The sequence below is a fragment of the Somniosus microcephalus genome, chromosome 21 (assembly GCF_052327205.1).
Source record: "Somniosus microcephalus isolate GS21.2 chromosome 21, FLI_Smic_1.0, whole genome shotgun sequence".
In the NCBI taxonomy this organism is placed as follows: Eukaryota; Metazoa; Chordata; class Chondrichthyes; order Squaliformes; family Somniosidae; genus Somniosus; species Somniosus microcephalus.
Window position 1 is genome coordinate 65,934,295 of NC_141007.1, and position 15,261 is coordinate 65,949,555.

A 15,261-nucleotide genomic window follows, 5' to 3' on the forward strand; every position below is an offset into this window, starting at 1 on the left:
GCCTCTCCCACCCTTTCAGGCAGTGAGCTCCAGACCCCCACCGCCCTCTGGGTGAAAAAAGTTCTCCTCAACTCCCCTCTAATCCTTCTACCAATTATTTTAAATCTATGCCCCCCTGGTTATTGACCTCGCTGCTAAGGGAAATAGGTCCTTCCTATCCACTCTATCTAGGCCCCTCATAATTTTATACACCTCAATCAAGTCTCCCCTCAGCCTCCTCTGTTCCAAAGAAAACAACCCCAGCCTATCCAATCTTTCCTCGTAGCTAAAATTCCCCAGTCCTGGCAACATCCTCGTAAATCTCCTCTGAGCCCTCTCCAGTGCAATCCCCTCTTTCCTGTAATGTGGTGACCAGAAGGAAGGTAGAGTTAACGTTTTAGGTCGATGACCTTTTGTGAAGCCACTGAAAAATGAATTAAAACTTGGGGCATACTGGGTAAGTTCATCTCCCCTGCCCCCCCCGCCCCCCAGTGTGGTATTAAGCTACGCAGAACAGGAAGGTTCCAGGTTCTATCCCCAAACTATGTTGAGTTATCTGATCTCAGCCAGGCTGTAGTGCAGATGCTACAATTCTCCTCAGCTCTTCTGGGCCAGGGAGGAGAAAAAAAATCAACCAGCTTTCCCACTCCTGATTACTATTCAGTGACCCATAGTTAAGGTAGACATGTGTGGATGTCCGTCAAGGGTAGGACTGGCCTCACACGGTTTAAATAGCCTACCAAAAACTCACCTCGCAAGGCCCGTCCTGCACGTGGGTGGGCATTTGCGTGAGGTGTTGGAGGGCTGCTGCCAACCATCAAACTATTAGCACAGTAGGGGTTCGCACATTGAAGAAAGGATGGGCGAAAGAAAACAACAGGGACAGTATGCAGTAGTAAGACATGGCTTCAATCTGTGATTCCCAACACAGTGAATTCCCAGTCTCGACTGTGGAGAGATGCCTAAGAGAAACTGTGGTTATTCTTACTTATCTGAGGAACAGGCCGAAAAAGGTTTGCAACGTCCGTCATGACTGGGGCCGCAGCGTAACGGGACTTCAAGAAGAAAAAAGGCATCAGAATATAATAAAATAATGACTGAGGGTGGATTGGATGGATGCAATGTGCCAGCACACGAGGGGCAGTTCCACCGATGCTGCGCTCAGGGAGTGGATCCACGTACTCCCTGCTCATTCATTGTGAAATCAGGTAGGGAGGCTGACCACACAATGCTCCCAATTCCCTCACATAAAAATGTTGCAGTTTTTTGCAGGCTACACTGAGCATGTGCACGGGCCTCATTACAACACTGAATTTAATGGAAATGAAGTGAGGTACGACCCACGAGAAATTCCCTATGTTTTGAAACATCTTGGTGCTCTGTTCACCCGTAGAAAACAGACGCTTCCCAGCTTCCGCGCTGCTCACTTCAGAACTTGCATTCTTAAAGTTGGAACTGAGATATTTTTGGCAATTTGGATTTTGCTGCATTGATTTTTTTTTCGTACTCTTGTTATTAAGATTTTTGCCTTACTTTTTTCTGTTGTTTGCTATTGAATTTTTGCAGCCCGGACTGCCCCTTTCGCACAGATCCGTAGGTAAAGCATTGTTCCAGCCACCCACTGCAAACATAAGAACATATGGAATAGGAGCAGGAGTGGGCTGCCCTTCGAGCCTGCTCCGCCATTCAGTAAGATCATGGCTGATCTTCTACCTCATCTCCACTTTCCCGCACTATCCCCATATCCCTTGATTCCCTTAATATCCAAAAATCTATCGATCCCTGTCTTGAATATACTCAACGACTGAGCCTCCACAGCCCTCTGGGGTAGAGAATTCCAAAGATTCACAACCCTTTGGGTGAAGAAATTTCTCCTTAACTCAGTCCTAAACGGCCGACCCCTTATCCTGAAAATGTGAGCTAGTTCTAGACTCCCCAGCCCGGGGAAACATCCTCTCAGCATCTACCCTGTCAAGCCCCTTAAGAATTTTATATGTTTCAATGAGATCACCTCTCATTCTTTTAAATTCTAGGGAATATAGGCCTAGTCTCAATCTCTCACAGGACAATCCCTGCATCCCAGGAATTAGTCTGGTGAACCTTTGTTGCACTCCCTCTAACCACACTGTTCAGCATGGGCAATCCACTGGGCCTGCCACTGGCTGTCATGGACTTGGAGGAGGAAGAGGAGTTCAGGCAGAGGGACAAAGAGGCAGTTAGGAACATAGGGACAGGAGTAGGCCATTCAGCCCCTCGAGCCTGTTCCGCCATTCAATGAGATCATGGCTGATCTGCGATCTAACTCCATCTACCTGCCTTTGGTCCATATCCCTTAATACCTTTGGTTAACAAAAAGCTATCACTCTCCGATTTAAAATTAACAATTGACCTTGCATCAATTGCTGTTTACGGAAGAGAGTTCCAAACTTCTACCACCCTTTGTGTGTAGAAGTGTTTTCTATTTTCACTCCTGAAAGGTCTGGCTCTAATTTTTAGACTGTGCCCCCTGGTCCTAGAATTCCCAACCAGCGGAAATCGTTTCTCTCTATCTACCCTATCTGTTCCCCTTAACATCCTGAAAACTTCGATCAGATCACCCCTTAACCTACTAAATTCTAGGGAATACAACCCTAATTTGTGTAATCTCTCCTCGTAACTTAACCCTTGAAGTCCTGTTCACCTGGTACCTCAGGCATCTGACACCCACTCAGGAATTAGCCCAGGAACCATGTATTCAAAGCTGGACACACTCACTTGGGTATGTCTGAGGCAACCTCCCTTCACCATCTCCACTTCATGAGGGAGGCTACAATTGAGTTATGCTGTCTACTGGAGCCTGATCTAGCACAGTCCAGGACAGTCCTGTCTACTGGAGCCTGATCTAGCACAGTCCAGGACAGTCCTGTCTACTGGAGCCTGATCTAGCACAGTCCAGGACAGTCCTGTCTACTGGAGCCTGATCTAGCACAGTCCAGGACAGTCCTGTCTACTGGAGCCTGATCCAGCACAGTCCAGGACAGTCCTGTCTACTGGAGCCTGATCCAGCACAGTCCAGGACAGTCCTGTCTACTGGAGCCTGATCCAGCACAGTCCAGGACAGTCCTGTCTACTGGAGCCTGATCTAGCACAGTCCAGGACAGTCCTGTCTACTGGAGCCTGATCTAGCACAGTCCAGGACAGTCCTGTCTACTGGAGCCTGATCTAGCACAGTCCAGGACAGTCCTGTCTACTGGAGCCTGATCCAGCACAGTCCAGGACAGTCCTGTCTACTGGAGCCTGATCCAGCACAGTCCAGGACAGTCCTGTCTACTGGAGCCTGATCCAGCACAGTCCAGGACAGTCCTGTCTACTGGAGCCTGATCTAGCACAGTCCAGGACAGTCCTGTCTACTGGAGCCTGATCTAGCACAGTCCAGGACAGTCCTGTCTACTGGAGCCTGATCTAGCACTGTCCAGGACAGTCCTGCCTGTTGCTTTGAAAGTCACCACAGCATCAAACTTTTATGCAACTGGATCCTTTCAAGCCACCACTGGTGAGGGAGTGGGCCTTTGGCGTAGCGATAGCATCCCCGCCGCTGGGCCAGAAGGCGTAAGGTTTCGAACCCCGCTCCAGACAGTCCCGGCAAGTGGAGTCGGAGCTCTGGCTCTAAATTCTGGGTTGACATCCAGCGGCATACTTGCGTCCGTGGGTGTGGGTGGCCCCCCCATCGTATGGGTTGTGGGAGCCCGTAAAACCCTCCCGCCATAGGACTAACCACCCTAATGGCTGGTACAAAGATGGTTACGGTCATGGAAGGAGCGTTAATCGCGGCCAGAAATCCTTCCACCACTTCATACAGTTCTCCAAAGGGAACAGTATGAAGACACGTACGATGACGACCACTGGTGACATTTGCAGCATTAGTTAGAGTTTGGTCCACCAGTGCATCATGCAGGTTGCAGAGTATTGTTTTCCAGGGGAAACACTTTTGTCCATTACTCCACGGAACGGAACGGAGGCAACAGTGTGAAAAGGCGCAGCACTTTGCCAGATGACAGGCTTCCCTGAAGAGCAAGTGGCCCCCACATAGCCATCAAGGCCCCTATTAACTTCCTCATAGCGTAAAAGACAGAAAAGATTTTCAATCAGTCCAAGTGCAGGTACCATCCACAGGGACACATTAATACAAGTGTGTGCACAGCAGCCACAATGCCTCGGTTTGGCACCTGTCCACTGTGTCGGCATTATTTTAAGGAGCAGACAATCTGGACAGATGGCTGGCAAGAGGCCATGGCTACATTACCTACATTACATCACCTATGTTTCCTACATTATACCAGTGACTACACTTGAAAAGCTTTATTAGAATCTCGGTCCCAGAGACACTTGGACAGTAGGGCAATTAGAAACATAGAAGATAGGAGCAGGAGTAGGCAATTCGGCCCCTCGAGCCTGTTCTGCCATTTAATGAGATCATGGCTGATCATCCAAATTCAGAACCCTGTCCCTGCTTTCTCCCCATATCCCTTGATCCCTTCAGAACATGGTTTGAAGATTATGGCACGGGGTGGAGTGAGGATTTGGCAAGATCAACTCAGTTAAATAATTGTAATGCAGTCCCAGCATGTTTCCCACTATTCTTTGTCCATTAGCTGAAAGGTTTCTCCATCTGGATAAAGCTCATTGGCTGTAAAGCGCTTTGGGACGTCCTGAGGTTGTAAAAGGTGCTATAGAAATGCAAGTCTTTCTTTCCTTCTTACCTCACTGACAATACAACTGATTGAAAAGCAGACTGGAGAAGCCAGACAGTAGTTTCATTGCAGACTCCAGAACTTGGGAGCAGAGCACATACCTCTGAAAATCTAGATCAGTTCATTATCAAGAATTCCAGTCTTACCTTTACTGGCATTTCTAAATTGGCATGTGTAGTGAAATTCAGAGTGCTCCAGTTGTCAGTTAAACTGTAGACTGACTGTGTATCAAACCCATGCTATACCTGACCTGGATGTACTTGATATTCAGAGCAATGTGAGCATTGCCTCAAACAGCATCTTAATTATGAAGTTGCTGAAATGGGTATCAGATGGTTTCTTGATCGGTCTTGCAGTACTTAGAGAATATTTAATGTCTGGGTATGTGTTAAAAGACTCCAGAACTCTCAGGTATTTTGGATGATATTGCTTTGAATATGATGCTTTGGAGCGATTTATAGCCTTTCACACACTCTGATACATACTGCATATTTTACACCGACATGATTGTTACCATTTCTAAGCTTCTCTGTTCGAGTGTTACCATTGAAGTTCTGTGTCTTCCACCGCCATCATCTTATTTTCCTTATTAAAACACTCAAGATTTGCAGAGCTGCTCAAGCCTCATGTCACATTATTGGAACATGAGTGTTTACAAGCATTAGCACCAGGTCTGGATTGTGGCAAGATCAATTGACAAGGAAAACAAATCTAATCTACAGATATTCCTGTGTGTACTTTGCATAAATTATAAACTGCAGTTGAATATTACTTAAATTCGGTTTTGGTGATACAGTAAATTGGAATATATTTCACAAATATTTGATTGCAGTATAATGCTCGCTGGAACCCTTCCTTCATTTGTTTTAAAATGAGTGGTAGTTCAATTTGAATGTCTGTTTTTTGACATGAATAAAATGGGCTCCCAGATAGATTATTCACTTAACAGAAATTAATGCAATATATTTGTAATGCAGAATGCAGCAAGATTTGACTGATGTTTGCAATATTCCTCCTATGTAGGTCGGCAGAAAAACTTTGGTGATTACAGCCTTTAGGTGTAGCACATTACAGACAACTAATCAATTAGGTATCGCAATAATAAAATATTTTTTGTGTACCAAAGGGTGTTTCTGATTGGACTGTAATTCCCTTTACAAATTGTACAGTGCTTTAATAAATACAATTCATTGCTGATAAAATATTCTTTCACGGGGGAAGCGCTCAGTGTATATTAAAAGTTAAGAACTAAATTCATTGTCTCCATTTAATGAGTGTGTCTTCACTAATTCTGTAATTGTGATCAGCTACATTTATAATGATAGCTGCAAAATAAAGCAACAGAAAATGATCCTGAAACTAACTGCTAATGTTTTATTAATATTAAGTTTACAATTCCCTTTTAGCTGGACATAGCCAGACATTTTTCTAACTCTTTACTTAAGTATGTAGTAAGGAGAATATTTAGCTTTGTCTATCTAATTCATAGAATCATAGAACAGTACAGCACAGAAGGAGGCCATTCGGCCCATCGAGTCTGCGCTGGCTCTTTCGAAGAGCAATCCCGTTATTCCTGCTCCCCCTGCTTGTTCCCAATATCCCTGCAATTTTTTCCATTATTTATCCAATTCCCTTTTGAAGGCTAGCATTGAATCTGTATCCGCCGCCCCATCAGGCAGTGCGTTCCAAATCCTAACCACACGTGGCATAAAAAAGTTTTCCCTCATGTTACCTCTGGTTCTTTTGCCAATCACGTTAAATCTGTACCCTCTGGTTATCGACCCTTCAGCCATTGGAAACAGTTTCTCTTTATTTACTCTACCTAAACCCTTCATGATTTTAAACACCTCTATCAAATCTCCACTTAGCCTTCTCTGCTCTACGGAGAACAATCCCAGCTTCTCCAGTCTATCCATGTAACTGTAACAGCCCTGGAACCATTCTAGTAAATCTCTTCTGCACCCTCTCCAAAGTCTTCATGTCCTTCTTAAAGTTTGGTGCCCAAAATTGGACACAGTACTCCAGCTGGGGCCGAATTAGTGTTTTTATACAGGTTCAGCATAACTTCCTGACTGTTGTACTCTGTGCCTCCATTTATAAAACCCAGGACCCCATATACTTTATTAACTGCTTTGTTAACCTGTCCTTCCACCTTCAACAATTTGTGTACAAACACCCCCAGGTCCCTCTGTTCTTGCACCCCCTTTAACATTGTACCATTTAGCTTGTATTGTCTCTCCTCATTCTTCCTACCAAAATGTATCACCTCACACTTTTCTACGGTGAATTTCATCTGCCATGTGTCCACCCATTCCACCAGCCTGTCTATGTCCTCTTGAAGTTGATTACTATCCTCCTTCCTCCTCGCTGCTTACTGCATTTCCAACTTTCGTGTCATCTGCAAATTTTGAAATAGTGCCCTGTACCCCCAGGTCCAAGTCATTAATGCATATCAAAAACTGCAGTGATCCCAGTGCTGAATCTTGGGGAATTAATGGAGAATTTTGAACTTAATCTATCGTAATATATATTTTTTTAAATGAAGGGATTGATTGATACTTAGTGATTCGCTACCTGGGATAAACATCATCACTTTTCAGTCTGGCCATTAGATGGAGCATCTTGTTGGTGCACCAATTAATGTGATTAAGCTTCTAATCAATAAGCAATTAGTGCTTTTTTTCACCAGGCCTGTTTTTGGATACCTTAGCTGCCTATTGATGTCTGCAGTTTAGTAATTAAGACTCCTCAGGGCAAAACTAATTGTGCGATGTGAGAAAACGTAGGTAAAACCTTTTTTTTGTATATATAGAGCGAGAGAGAGATCCATCAAAATAATTCCTGTAATGACAGAGGGAGGACAGGGTGATAAATTGGGGCATGGCTGGATCAGGGTTTGAACTGTTTTCAGGGAGTTCTGGGCCAATTGCTCTCTGATCTCCATGGTTCACATTGAAGACGTGCCATTTTTTTTAAAGAATGAACAGCTGGCAACCGCTGGCGGTCTGAGTTCATGCGTCGCCATCAGCACAACTCGCAGCTCTGGGCTCTCCCACAGGGTCCACCTGCAGCTCCGGGCTCTCCCACGGGGTGTGCACCTGGTCACTGCTGTAAACGCTTGTTTTAGGTCAAGATTTTTTCAGCATTTTAGAATCTGAAATCAATTCATCTGTCCGTCACCCCGGCCGCATGGCCAAACCGGAAAGCTGAATGGCAAGGGGCATTGAGACATGCAATGAGACACTGCCTCTATTCAGGATGCACTTAATATTGCTCATTAACATTCTACTCCAGCTTCCTGTTAAAGTGTGAACAAAGCAGGTAGACAGCACGGTCCGACAGTCACAAGTCAGTTATGCATGGGTAAGGGATAGAGGTTCTTCACTCTAGTCTGACTCTATGGCAGCTGTAGCTACTATGACCGGAAAGCCCTGCAGCGGGTAGTCAAAACTGCCCAACGCATTACCGGCACCCAGCTACCGACCATAGAGCACATATACCAGAAACGCTGTCTACGGAGGTCACGGTCCATCATCAAAGACCCTACCCACCCCAGCCACAGTCTGTTTGCCCTCCTGCCATCTGGGAGATGCTACAGATGCATTCGCACCCGTACGACCAGATTTAGGAACAGCTTCTTTCCCAGGGCTGTCATCCTACTGAACTCCACAAATAAACTCTAAAGCCTGCACATCTGCCAATGCACTTTATTATGGTTATGTTTATGTTAATATACTACAAGCCAAATGTATGTTGAATGTTTAAATGTCTTAATCCAAATGTACACTCTCGGGAGCCGCAAGCCTACATTTCGTTATACTGCACTTGTGCACTAACAATGACAATAAAAGTTGATTTGATTTGTTGATGAAATATGGACGGGTCGCTGAGTCTGACATCCTTATATTGTTACAGCACACAACCGACACTCCAAACCTTACTTTGTCACAGCATAAAAACAACCAACCGTGATTCATACCACTGATCTTTTTTCCTTTTTCTTTATTGTGTAAAAATAAAATTGACAGTACATGTCACATTTGCATTAAATGAAAAAAGCATTGATGACATAAAAACATAGCGCTTTTGTTAAGAAATGGTTGTATAATGTCGTCTCTAATCATTACACTATCCAGCAATGAGATTTACTGATAGTATGGGGATCTGGAGTTGAAATATTTACAGCTTTGGTTTGAATGTGACAGTCTCTGGTACATATACCTTCCTCATATTGTACAATATTTACATCTATAAAGACTTTATTTTACTTGCAAAGAACCAATGTTTGGCAAAAACAATAGTTTATATCATCCAAATAATTTTGGGGAAAAAAATCCTCACTCATGCATCAAATTTAATTTTAAAATGTACGTTTGCAAAATTTCCTTTTGAAAAAATAATCCTTTTCACTAGAGGGCGCAAGGTTACGTTTATTTATTTTTCTCTGGCAATCTGCAGTCGGAAGAACTGCTCTTCAGAAATGAATTACAAAAGAACCGCACATAATAATATGTTCTAAGTTGCCATGCCGTAAGCAGATGATGTGATATGATGGACCGTTTTTTAAAAAAAAGCACCCACGTTATTCTACACCTTCAGTTTACCAATACGTGTTCAGCATTTATAGCCGTAGCTTCCTTAATACTTGAGTGTATTTTTGAAGTAAAGCATACAAGTCATAGCAATTTTTTTTTAACAAGACATGTTCGTATAACGCAATTATCTCAAATAATGTGTTTATTTTTTGTGTGTGTGTTTGAATTATGCAAACGGAAACGAGAGAAAAAACTACTTGTATTTTGCACTTGCCAAAGGCACTCAGGCTAATTGGCATCAAGTAAACACACCATCAGATACTTAAAAGCACGTGGCTTTCCTCAGGTACTGCTCGCTGTCAGTTAAAGTTCGAGAAGAGAATCCTTAATGATGCTCCGTCAATATTACGCCTGAGTAGCATGATCCAGTGGTCATGACAAGATATTTTGTAAATATTTTACGAACTTAAGTAACTTTTTTTTTTGCACGAGAATTCTTTTTTTTTTAAGTTTCGTTCCTGAAAAAAAGAAATTTGATTTTTGGAGCCGTCAAAGATCGTCCCTTTCGGTGATTTAATTGATCTGTCGGCAGGCTTCAAATGTCCACTTGGTCGCTCCGCCATAGATGTCGACGTTGGCCTCAGTCCATGCAATGACATTGCCAACCAGGGTCTTGGCGCTGCAATTTGCCAGGCTGTAGACTTCTCCCGGAGTTAGCACTCGATCCCACATGTGAAAGTGGGACATCTCGCCCACAAAGGCCTGTGTGGCATCGAACCCACCTCCTAATGTGTCCTAATAATAGAAGGGAAATAAAAGAACAATTTCAGCGCCTGCAATGTTGTCTCTGCCCGCTTGTCCGCCACCCCCACTCCGTTCCTGGGCCTGAGACAGCGGGAACCAGGTCGACAAGAATGGCCCCAGATGGTCGGTGCTGCTGATTTCCCTCCCTCACTCTGTGCCTGACCCTCACCCAGCCTGTCCCACGCCTCTCCCAAGTACACACAAAAAAAACCCGTCCTGCTCCTCCACGATAATAATACTGCGCAGTGAACCAGTTATTGAGATAATGTTTACATGTAATTGCCCCACCACAATATACAGTTAAATCATTTAAAATGCATCTCAACCGCTGTTAGAGAAACGGCTGATCCCCCCCGCCCCCCCCCCCCCTTCTACTACAATGGTCAAGAATCCATTCGTTTGCTCTGAGCTGTTTATTATTTATTGTTGATCAGTTGGAGAGGTTTCACCATGGAACATCGCTACAGAGCAAGGAAGTTTGTTTACACAGCACAACTCCCACCCTAACTGCAGTTACCAGCAGGGGACGAGTAACTCTGTATACTAGTATCTGGGCAGGATCTCAACGTTGCTTCCAAAAGGAGAGACAGAAGAGCAGAAGGTTTGCTAAACTTATAAACCACTCAAACTACCTTGGTTTATGAATGCCATTGGAATCCAAGACTCCATTCCGCCCAGACATTTTTTTGAAAAATCATCTTCATTAGTTAATCTTATTGAAATGTGACAATTGAGAACAGACTAGGCGAAATGCAGGAACATCACCAGAACTTACATCTAATTTATTTTACTTACCTAACCCATAATAGGTTGGAGAATGCACACACAGATCACATTGCTGGGTGATTCAGGAAATTGGATCCAGCTTCCGCTTGGGGTGCTAGAACCCGTTTGTGAATTTGCCACTGCGAGTTAATAGGCCAACCCATTCATTGCTGCACTGTCAGCCTGCACTATTCCTGGTTACCCTTTCCATAGACTCAGTGTTGTGTGTGTTTGATTCTCTTTTGTGGCAGTGTAGCCAATTTCTTCTGCTTCTTTCAATACTGCGAACTGCCCTCTGCCGTTGGGCTAACCTTGTAGCTGGAGGTGACTCGGGACAATTGTGACATTTGCAGGGGACACAGACAGTACACGTGTGGAGCAATCCGGCTGGGTGGCCGCTCAGCTCATTGTTTTAGTCCAACATCTGACTGCGTTGATGGCGCTCTTTATTATCCTGTTATTTTCTATGTCGGACACCCACCTGTTCTTGGCCCAAAACCATGATTCCACCTGGTTTAATGGGATGCCACGGGGCTAGATTTTCACCGTTCCCCCTCTTCAGTCCGTCCTGGTAGGCCTCCCACACGCCGTCTCTTGTAGACCAAGTCACGCAGATATGATGCCATTTCCCATCATTAATAACGAAAGGGAGTTTTGCCACCTGCAAAACATGAAATTGTAAAATGTTGACATGTGTTGTTTCTCCATGCCCACCTTGAATTGCGGCTGTAATTGACAAGTGCTATTCACAGGGGCCATAAAGTGCAGGATTACCAGCCGACTCCAGCCCTGGTATAAATATAACCCTCTGAACCGCGGATGCTGCACAACAGGGAAGTCCTACATGCCTGTGGAGTTAAGTATATCAGAATCGGTAGGAAACTGCAAGGGTCGAGATAATTGGTGTCCTAATTAAGAAAATGTTATAATTTTAGATTACGGGCCAGTGTACAAAAGACGAACAACCAGTATTCATTCATTTAATTAAGCTGCTTGAAATATATGGAACTTCAGCCGAATATTTTCTGCACAGAGTCAGGATGATGGTTTTTCAATAGAGATCAGAGATGAACTCACTGAACGGCGGGACAGGCTCGAGGGGCTGAATGGCCTACTCCTGTCGCTATGATTTATCACCTCACAGCTAAATATCGCCATCAAAGCGGCACATGATACACCTCAGCTCACGGGTCACCGCTCCTCTACCTTATCGTTGATAAGAATCTCCATCGGGTTATTCCCCCACTCGATGAGAACCAGCTCGTTAGCTTGTCCTGGGACCGCATAGGAGAACGGGGTCCCAACCCCAGGGGAAGCGTTGGACTTCAGCCACATACAGACGGTCATGGCATACATCTCAGGCAGGCTCTTCTTCACCTTCGCGTACATGTAGTTCGTTCTCAAAGGAAAGGTGATCTGGAATTTATCAGTCGGTCTTGAATTTCTTTGCCCTGCGTTAAGAAATACGGAATGCACTGCATTTTAATGGGTCGCCGTTATGATACTTAAGTCATGAAACTGGAATCTAACCCGTTGTGAAAACGGTGCATCTGAAGCAATACCTACTCCTTGTTTGGACTGCCTGCTATATAGAGAGAGCCTGTGTTTTTGTGTGGTTCCAGTGCATTATTCCGATACTGGATCACGAGCATTTCTTATATAACTACCACTCCAGATTAATTCCCATCAACGCATCCCGCAGTATAATCCCAGTCATGTGAGCGGCGTCCTGGGACACCTTTCATTCCATTATAGTAGGAGACCGCTGCGCAATCCATATTGCAGCAGCACGGGGTTGGAGGAGGCGGTCGCTGCACTCGGCCATCCGGATGAAGTTTTGTTGAAACAGATTGCTTACTGAGCCGGAATACTGCCGTAGTGCGCCTGTAGCTCAGTCACAGCTCAGCACTGAAGGCTGTAGCGCCGCTTCCGCCACCGCATCCCCCCTCCCCACACACACACACAACCCGACTGCGGCCAACGGGCTAAATGTAGGCTCTCGCCGTACGCAATAAGGGCAACAGAAGGAGTTAAGGAGGCGGACTGGCAATGCTGAATGTCAGCACAGCCCCCGTCGTTGTATTAACGACCCTTTAATCTTCATCAAATGAGATCGCAATCTATCCGACTTGCAGTAATGCACAAGAATTTGATATTAATATCGAGCATCACTCATTGGGTATAATATTACAATATCTCTATAGTTTCCCCTATACGCTGGGCTTCCTCCCACCAGTGTCCTCTTAACCAAAAATCTGGATTTTCAGACCATCTCCCAACGCCCCTACCCCATCCTATATATAGCACATCGCATCTGGGAATCCTCTAGCCTTTACAACTTCTAAAATAGAATATAAAACAATCAAGACTTCTGTCCATGCATTACTCTTTACAAAATGAAACTTCATCGGCTGTAGCGGTGAGGGGGTTGAGTTCCGAGAGACTCCGAATCAGCAACCTACCTTTCTCCAAGTCACTGATCCTCTGATGTAGGGAATTTAGGGCATTTTCAATTTTGCCTCGGTTTTCCGTACTGTCGTTTTTCACCACGTTTTTGGTTTCTTCCAAACTGTTGACTCTGGTCAGAACCTGTTTTTCTAGATCATCTATTTTGTTCTGCAGGAGATCTTTCAAGGAATTTGTCTGCGCGGAAGTATTGGCTCGGTTGTATTGCTGTTGTCATACCGAGGAAACACACACACACACACACACACACAACAAAAAGAAACACAAATGTGTAAGAAGCTAGTTACAGGAGGAAGATACGCCCAGGGCAAACAGACTGCATCGTGAACATTGCACTGACCGGCACTAACCTGATTATTACAGCGTGTATTTCTGAAACCCACCCACTTGTATCTTACTAATGTAAACAACAGCTGGTCAGTCTCCGAGATAAAAAGGAATGGTAATTGCAACTTAATACAGTCAGCTCGAAGTTTCATTGCCAGTAACTTGGACAAACGTTTTGCAGGGACTCTCTAAAAATCCTATATATTTGATAAGGGGACTTCTCAATCTAATGCAATCGGTCATTGTATTAATTAATGCCCGATTGGGTCGTCTCAGCATTTTTTTTTCTAATCTGGTTTGACGACATTTAGAAGTTTAATTTCTACTTATATTTACCTCTAAATTCTCCAGGCGTGTTTTTGAGTGATTGTAAAGTTTGCCCAAGTTGATTTAGTGTATCCGCTTGAGCTAGAGAGAGATCTCCCAAGGTATGTCTACTGTTCCCTGACTGCTGGCTGCCGAATCCCTGCCTGGGTTTGCTTTCACTCACCGAGGGCTCGAACAAACTCTGACTCTCGCATCGGTTAAGCTTGGCGGTGAGTTCCCTGATGGTCTCTTTTTGATTCATAATGGTTTCTTTCTGTTGCAGTATGGTCTCCCGGAGCTGGAGTATGGTCCCCTTGATGTCCTCCACCGGACCGCTGTTCTGCATCGGGGCAGAGCACATCGGGTCCATGTCCAGGGGGATGGACGTGCAGATAAACCGCGTCTGAGCGAAATCTTGGGCCGCCGCTTCGGCCACCAGGCTGGCGAGGAGGAGGAGGCAAAAGGCTCGGCGGGACATGGTCTGGGACAGGAGCAAACTGCTGCCTGCGGTCCGCGGGTTTACAGGAGCGCTTTCAGCACCAAGGAACTGTCCACCAAAAAAACAAAGTGAGGCGGCGCACGGAGCGGCGGTGCCTTTTATAGAGCCGGGGGGCGTGCATCACACTGCCACGTCAGGAATGGGTGGAATCCCACTTTAATTGCTCCGCCGCTTGCCTGGTGACCACGTCAATCGTGCTAACATTTAACATTCGCTCCCAGCAGAGAGAGGGAGAGTGAAGAGGGCTTTCTGTGCGTGCACGTCTTCAGAAAAGCGAAGGCAATCCCACAGCACTTTGAAGTTGAGTTATAAATTCTTTATAAGTCTGGCCTTTATTTCGCGTTGGACTTCGAAGTTTTTCCAGATTTAAGTGCGTCAAGGCTGCAGTTTTACGTCAATGTTGAAAGCTCAGAAAGAAAGCTGATGCATTTTTAAATACTCCATATATTAATATTACAGGTCCACAGGCGATATTAATTGGCCGCCCCGAGATTGAAGGGGTATCTGAAATCGCTTGTAAAAATCATGCGGGTTCAAACTCTCCCATCGCTGCCATTATTTGGAGGGGAGAGACAGAGATCTGACAAAGCTGATTCCTTCAGCTGTTTTTCCTATCCGAAAAGTTGCATCCCTCCTTTCACCGTTTTTCTTTTAAAAATAATACTGCACCCTTAAAGGTACAGCTTCTGGGGATAGATGGCAATACATCAGTCAGAAAAATAATCCAGAGATCAGATTGAAAACAGCGACATTGACAAAACGATTCATTTGGGACAAACTACAGCTAGGTTTTTTTAAAATAAAATAAAAGTATATATGGAAAATTGTGAGCTTCTTTAACTATTAAATG

At 44.7% G+C, this 15,261-nt stretch overlaps 2 protein-coding genes across 2 annotated transcripts in view; one reads left to right on the forward strand and one right to left on the reverse strand.

Annotated features, from left to right (window-relative positions):
- Positions 1-8,702, forward strand: part of LOC147102895 (endonuclease V-like) — a 305,524-nt gene extending 296,822 nt beyond the window's left edge. Inside the window, exon 9 of the mRNA XM_085963804.1 lies at positions 5,733-8,702. The gene's annotated coding sequence lies outside the window, so the exon portion shown is untranslated. The remainder of the gene's footprint in view (positions 1-5,732) is intronic.
- Positions 8,692-14,478, reverse strand: LOC147102896 (neuronal pentraxin-1-like). Its single transcript, XM_085963800.1, is given in 6 exon segments — positions 8,692-10,039; positions 11,295-11,474; positions 12,020-12,264; positions 13,276-13,486; positions 13,943-13,966; positions 13,968-14,478. Coding segments are annotated over 6 exon segments (1,305 nt in total). The 5' UTR covers positions 14,391-14,478; the 3' UTR covers positions 8,692-9,817.
- Positions 14,479-15,261: the final 783 nt, after the last annotated feature.